Below are 7,854 nucleotides of genomic sequence, written 5' to 3'. Positions count from 1 at the left end.
TATTTAATTTTTTCTTAAAAGCGGCATTTTTTTCTACTGACCACAATTCGGAAAGCCTTGCTCTAACAGAAATTTTAAATTTATTTGCAAAAAACAAAACTCAAAGTGAACTTAACAAATCGTGAAAAACGAATTGACAAAAAATCTGTTATAATCAAGTTAAAGCTCTATTGAAACCATGCTATACATGAAACACTTTTGATTGAATTGCTAATAACAGAACAATCTCTACAGATAACGATTCTGATCATCCTGTATATAATAATATTACAGCTATACATATATAAACTATATATTACTTATATTACTTATATTACTTTCAGAATAACGTCATAGAGTTCAAAGAAAGTGTAGAAAATAATTATTATATTCATTTTAATGCGTGAAATCGCAATACTATTAAAGTTGCTATATTCATATAGCATAATAATTTACGTTGATAAAACATAAATTTCCTGTTGTTAAATTTATCTGTAATAATATTTATGGAAAAAATACACTTAACATTAATATAATAATAATTGATAAACTTTAAAAAATAAGTATACACGATCGTAAACTTTTAGCTGCACCAAGTGCCATAGTTAAATAGGTATAATAATAATAATAATAATAATAATAATAATAATACGATTATTACAATCTCTACATATAAATAATAAATTATGCCGAGAAGAATGGACAAAAACCCTATTTTTCCGAATTTGTCTAATCGTAATCGATATTACTTTGGTAAGTGTGTCGTCATAAAAAAGAAAAAATACAAAAATATAATAGACTTTTCTAAAGAAAAGAAGAAGAATGAAAAAGAAAACCGATTGAATCGTTATCGAAAAGAAAGATGCGACAATACAACAACAATAGGATTCATTTTCCCACAAAATATAAACTTGATTTATCTTCCTTATTTTTTTATGTTAACACACGCACACATATATTTATATATTTTATCATATAACGAGTGTCGTACTTGAATACAAGACAAAATATCTTATTTGTTTCTGCTGAATAATAACAAAACAAAAATACCTGGTCTAAATTATAATGCAATAACATAAACGACATAAAATAAAATTTATTAATAAATAAAAAAGGGAAAAACTTGTCATAATTGTATATTATAAATGCTATTGTTTCAAAATATAATACCATTGTCAATGTAAGATAAAGCGTCGATTTCTCTGCATGTAGCACCTTTACATAATTTACGCATAATAATTTGAATATTAATTGAATATGTGTTATATTTTGAGTGGAATATTTAAAGGAAGAGAAAGGTGGGAATGACGACGAGGTAAGATCAGGGGAAAAAGGAAGAGGAATCGATTATAAAGAAAGAAGTGGTAGTAGTCGAGCATTACCATTAGTCGGGCCGTCGTTATCCACTGATATTGCTCAGCTGTAACCAGCAAGCTATTGCTTTTAAATTAGAATTCTCAGAATTGGTGGTGGAAAATAGATCCATGCAACCATTAACGAAATATTATATGCTCGAGAAAGAGAGAGAGAGAGGAAGAGAATAATAAAATTTATTTAAAAAATTAAGAGTACAATATTTTTTTCAATAGATGTCGTATAGTAATATTCATGCCCTATCCAGAACAAAAAGCGACAACAGAGGGACCAGAAGTCGGGACTTTTATTCAGTCGATTACTAGGATTTCGCATAGCGAAACGAGGACAATTTTAGTCGAGTTTAATTCCACAGGTAATACGAGACAAGGGGATAGTATATATTTTTATTTTTAAACGTGGACGCGCACGAACACAAACACATATAGATATCCATTATTGAAAAGATAGTAGTCATTATTACTATTTTATTATAATAATAATAATAATTATTATTATTATTATTATTATTATGATTATTATTATTATTGTACCGTCGTCGTCGTCGTCGTCGTCGTCGTAATTCGTTGTAATCATCAAATGAGATAAAGTTAAGAGACAGGAGAAAGGTCGAAAAGCAAGAAAGAGAAGATCTGAGAGAGTTCCTCTGGCTAGCCGAAAATCGATCGACGGTGGCGGTGGTAGCAGTGGTGGTGGCGGCTCATCGACGTGTCCGGGGTTAGCGACACCTGGAAAACGCGTGTGCATCGTGCAACTTTCCTCGAGATATTTCCCAGATTCGTGAGAATTCCTGGAGTGATCGGCAGTTTTCTTCAGGAGTATTTAATTAATGTGTTAGATTCACGAATAACATTGAATAAGTACTTTAAACGGATAATAAGTAAGAGTACTTGTCATTATCATCGTTGTTGTCTTTATTATTGTCCTGTCGAGCGGTCGACTAATACTTTTATACGATCAAACTTTAAAAGTGGTGTATCTTCGTTATCGTGACATATTTTTCGTAATATTACAACCGGCGAATAGGAGAAGACTATATAAGAGAAAAAAAGAAGTACAGGTATAAAGAAAGATAGATAGAAATTCGTTAGATAAAAATAGGAATATAGGACATTTGTATTTATTTTAGTAGAAAGTAAATTTGATCTATTCTTAATAAGTTTGAAATGCGTCAAAGAATGACAGAAAGAAATAGGCCTCGTGTGGCCTCGACGTGAGTTAGAAAAACGCGGATCCTTCTAGGATCCTTTAAAAGAAAAAAAAATAGAAGAACGAAAAAAGCGATCGGAAAGAAGTCAGGGAGGAAAATAACGAAGGTCCTTGGACTCCCTGGTTAGGGAGGAGGAGGAAGAGTAGAAGGAGGCGAAGGCGAAGGCGAAGGCGAAGGCGGAGGCAGAGGAGGAGGTGAAGGTGGTGGAAGAGAAAGAGGGAAGGTTCCTCTCAACGTGGAATGACAATAAAGGGGTGCCGTACTAACGTCCGGCGTGTCCTCCTATTATGCACGCGCTGGATTTGAGTTTACGAAACACCCCGAAACTTTTATTCCCCATTGGTATGGCAGTTGGCACACTGACAGATATCGCTACGAGATTGGTGATCGCCGGTTACATACTCGCGGTCGTACTCGTGTGCGTTCACGCCAGTAGCAACTGGGACAAGGACGAAGATTTAGGTAAATAACACTTTCTAATTTTCTTATTACGGTCAATTTAATCCTCTAGCAATAAATTTAAAGAATATCTCCAAACGAGTCATAGAAATTCTTTTACCTATGAATTATGATAAATTGTATATAACATCGTATTATACCAAGTCACATATGTTATAAAATTGTTTTATCATTGTATTCTTCATTTTGAACGATGCAATTTTATTACCTATGAAACATATTATTGTATCGTCGATAACAATGAAGATACTTCAAATTAAATGGGACACCTGTATATATCGTGCCTTTTACTAAACCTTTTTTTTTATTATGTTATAAAAACACAAGTCACTATTTTCATGTCAAATGGAAACATATATCAGCCACTGTTATATTAGAATTTATTGTATATTGTAATTATTTCAAACGATTAGTCGAGTGTTGAAGAATATCAAAAGTACTGGCAAGTATAAACAGATTATGGCTGACCATAAAAGTGTTTTTCAACTTAATTCTATTAAATTGCTCTTTTTTCCATTTAAACGTTATTTTTCGATTGGGTAAACGAGTAAAATTCGTTTTATACACGTACCTAAACTATTCGATAAATATATAGTTCATTTTAATTTGATTCAATTTAATTGAATTTTTCTAGTTGCAACCTTCGAAGTAAGCGCCGTTCTTGGGCGTACCGCTAGCTTGCCTTGTGACATTGAACCGTCCACGCGAGAAGATCGCGTTTATATGGTGCTATGGTTCCGAGATTATGCAGTGAAGCCGATATACAGGTAGGTGCATAAATGGAAAATTGTAAAAATCAATAAATTTATATTTGAAAATATTATTTATTTTTCTAGCTTTGACGTACGAGGAAGAGCTTTTAACAAAGCTCTCAATTGGTCAGATAGCAATGCGGTAGGGCCCAGAGCTTATTTTATGACAGGCACAAAACCAGCTGCTCTATCTTTAGAAGCTGTTCAATTAGACGACGAAGGAATATATAGGTGTCGAGTAGATTTCAAAAAATCACCGACGAGAAACTTTCAAGTGAATTTAACAGTCATTGGTAAGGCGTAACTTTTTCTTTATTCCCCATTCTATCTTTCTTTCTTTGTTTTCTTATTTACAAAAATCATATTTACATTGTTTTGTAAAACAATGTTAAAGTATTTTCGTAAAAAAAAGATATGAAATAATTATTTATGTAAGAATGATAAAGTAGAATATTTTTCTTTACAGTTCCACCACATCAGCTACTCATTTACGACAGTTCTGGAGTAGAAGTTGATAAAACTGCTGGTCCTTTTGAAGTTGGAATGGAATTTGGTCTCTCCTGTGAAGTAAGAGGAGGTACTACGGTTATTTTCTATCTTATATGAAATTATAATAATATATTTCTTTATAGACCAAACATAATTTATATTTTAAAGGAAAACCAACTCCAGTTGTAAACTGGTTAGTAAATGAGAAAGAAGTAGATGGAAGATTAGAAGAAATAGAACAAAATATCGTGGTTAGTAAATTGACTGTACCTCAATTACGAAGGGAGCATCGTAACACCGTGTACAAATGTCGAGCTGCCAATACAAATCTCATACCTCCTTTGGAAAAGAGTGTCCTTTTAGATATTTACTGTAAGTTTTTCAATATCTACAAATAATACTTGATCTATCTTTTTAACAAATACACGAAACTAAAAAGTTCATTTTCCTGTGTATTGTATAGGGGTTTCCTGAGGTTTTTTCATATAACGCCAAAAATATGATAGAAATGTTCTATACATATAATGCGATCTTTTTGAATAATCAAACGATAATTGTGTACTTATTTCTTTTCCTTAGTAAAACCACTGTCCGTAAAAATATTGTCAAAACCATCAGTCCTAGAAACAGATAAAGATTATTCTATAGGCTGTGAAACTGCAGGATCACATCCCCGAGCGAAAGTTATATGGTTAAAAGGAAACGTTCCCTTTCAAAACGCCAAGGTCAATATTTTGTTATATATTTAAAATGTAGATAAATAATATGTAGAACTATACATATATAAATTTATTCAAATGTAAATTGAACAGGTATTAAATGATGGTAATTCTTCAGTAGTATTAAGTACGTTAATATTCAGTCCCATACCTGATGACAATTCTCAAATTCTCAAATGTCGAGGTGAAAATCCTGAATTGCTTGGTGCATATTTAGAAGATTTCTTCCAATTAAACGTTATCTGTAAGTTCATGTAAAAGAGTTTCGTACGTAGATTTTTTTCGACAATTAATATCAATGATAATTATTTACAGTTCCACCAAAAGTTCAACTACATCTGGGAAGTACATTGAAAGCAGAAAATATAAAAGAAGGCGATGACGTCTATTTCGAATGCAAAGTTCGAGCCAATCCTGAACATCATAAAATAACGTGGAGATATAACGTAAAAAATGCAAATTTAATTAATTAACGAATATATTTGATAACGAATGTTTTCTTATTAGGGTGCGGTATTGACTCAAAATTATTCAGCTGGGATAATAATGAGTACACAAAGTCTCGTGCTTCAAAGTATAGGACGTGACAATGCGGGGAATTATACGTGCCTTGCCAGTAACGACCGTGGAGAAACTACAAGCCCTGTTGTTCCTTTACGAATACAATGTGAGTGGACGTATATAATAACGAGCATATAAAAGTTTTTTATTAATAATTAAATAGATTCGTATACGCGTAATATTTTCTGGCTCTTTACAGTCGCACCTGTTTGTAAAACAAGTCCAACAGTCATCGGAGCATCCTTGGAAGAATCAGTAAAGGTTCGATGCGAAGTTGACGCAGATCCTAACGAAGTAGATTTTATTTGGGAATTCAATAACAGCGGTGAAAATTTTGAAGTAGCTCCGGCAAAATTAGACAGTAACAATGGTACCACAAGCGAACTCATTTATACACCAGTTTCTGAAAGAGATTATGGAGCTTTAACGTGTTGGGGTAGAAATGCGATAGGAAAACAAGAAACACCATGCACGTATCACGTCATTCCTGCTGGTAATATTAATAATGATTGTATTATAAAGTTTGATTTAAATGATTATGATCATTGTTAATCATTGTTTTATAGCAAAGCCAAGTCCTTTAAATAATTGTACTATAAAAGCCTCATTAAATCAAAGTTCCGAGATATTAGAAGTTGAATGTGTACCAGGATATAATGGTGGACTTCCTCAAGAATTTCGTTTAGAGGCTTATGAAGATGATTCTGATTACTTGCGTCTCAATGTGTCTAGTATATCCTTAGACCTTCCAATTTTCCGAATAACAGTTGCAGATCTATTACCTGCGACGCACTTTTATTTAGTCGCGTATGCTGTCAATGCCAAGGGTCGAAGCGAAGTGTTTTTATTGGAAGGTATTACGTTAAGAGATTCGGAAAAGCATACAGGTATATAAAAGTATACAGGAATAGAGAATAAATTTTTGCAGTTGTAAAATCTTTCTATCGGAAATAATGAATTCTCGGTGAAAATAAATTTATTTAACTGATAAATTATTTTTCAGATAGTGGAATTAATATGATTCCATTAATTATATTACTTATCGGATTTTTTATGGTTTTTCTAATGGCAGTATTTTTCGTAATGGTTATGGTATATCGACGTCGAGGTAGTACATCACCTGCCCACATCGAACCGTATATGAAACAACCTATGATAACTCCCCCGACTCGAGAAACAACTCGATGCTTGACGTTACTCATGGGGACCATACTTATTTCGTCGAATATACGTTGAAACAAGTCGCTGATTATGCACTTAATAAACAACCTGATATTATACAATCACCTCAAGGTAAAATCATCGTAAAAGATATTTAATTGTAAGATAATATATAAAAGATAAGTTTCATTCGTTTTATACAGATCAAGAAAAAATTAAACGAGAGCCACAATTATTTTTACCAGTAAGACCAGACACATTATTTGCGCCATACGATATCCACAAACAAGGCCTTCAAACAAACAGATGTAATGTAAGTACAATATTATTAGTAAAATTGATAAAATTTATAAAATTTATTTCAATTACAACTTATACTTCAGATATGAGGAGTTTCACAGAATTAATCACTTTAAAAAGCTTCTTCGTTAACTATTTAATTTAATTAGTATTGCGGATCATTAATTATATTGAACTTTGCAAATATTTTTATTACAGCTAAATCCATTTTCCACAAGACCGTGGGAACCGATCAGTTTTAAAACAGATCGCAACTTGATGAAAGAAATTATTATCGCAAATTCTATACCTGGTCCAGAAAGTTGCGTGTAAAACCTTTCGAATAGACGAGACAAACATATCAAGATGGCCAATTTCATAATCTACAAAATAATTCGAACACTTTGACGACGAAGAATCACATGTCATCGAATCGCGAGAAAGATATCTTCTAATGAAATCAATTACCAAACGATTTATGGATATTGACGTAATTAAAAGAGTACATCAAAATGACTAATCGCATAATTTAACTAAACGCTACACGTGATGTATTATCCCAAGTCTAATATATTTTGTGTCAAGTCTTGCAAGTCTTTTATTATTAAAATATTATTCATTGATTTTTTGAATTTAAATATTATCTTTAATGTACAACGAATATCTTCTTAACTCTCATTTCAAAATTAATTTGATAAAATTCATAATAATAATATCTTTTGTAAACATTTTGATAATACAATTTATACAATATCATTTTTATTATAATACAAGAAAAAGACAAAGTGACGTAATAATATTCAATTAAAAAATATAAAAGGTTGGTATCGTCATTAAAATACTATAATCTTTATATCGAGATTAAAATATA

General features: G+C 31.7%; 1 protein-coding gene across 1 annotated transcript; it reads left to right on the top strand.

The window, feature by feature from the left end:
• The first annotated feature begins 1,680 nt into the window (after positions 1-1,680).
• side-III (sidestep III) lies at positions 1,681-7,499 on the top strand. The gene is given in 15 exon segments (XM_015318234.2): positions 1,681-3,025; positions 3,657-3,789; positions 3,859-4,067; positions 4,241-4,351; positions 4,432-4,635; positions 4,843-4,988; positions 5,076-5,226; positions 5,298-5,428; positions 5,490-5,649; positions 5,743-6,036; positions 6,110-6,430; positions 6,547-6,708; positions 6,711-6,836; positions 6,908-7,017; positions 7,203-7,499. Coding segments are annotated over 15 exon segments (2,547 nt in total). The 5' UTR covers positions 1,681-2,850; the 3' UTR covers positions 7,317-7,499.
• Positions 7,500-7,854: the final 355 nt, after the last annotated feature.

The sequence above is a fragment of the Polistes dominula genome, unplaced genomic scaffold (genome assembly GCF_049000335.1).
Source record: "Polistes dominula isolate Pdom_NZ unplaced genomic scaffold, Pdom_raw_medaka contig_49, whole genome shotgun sequence".
NCBI classification, from domain to species: Eukaryota; Metazoa; Arthropoda; class Insecta; order Hymenoptera; family Vespidae; genus Polistes; species Polistes dominula.
The sequence above is the reverse complement of the archived record's forward strand: the minus strand, read 5'-3'. Positions and strand labels throughout refer to the sequence as shown.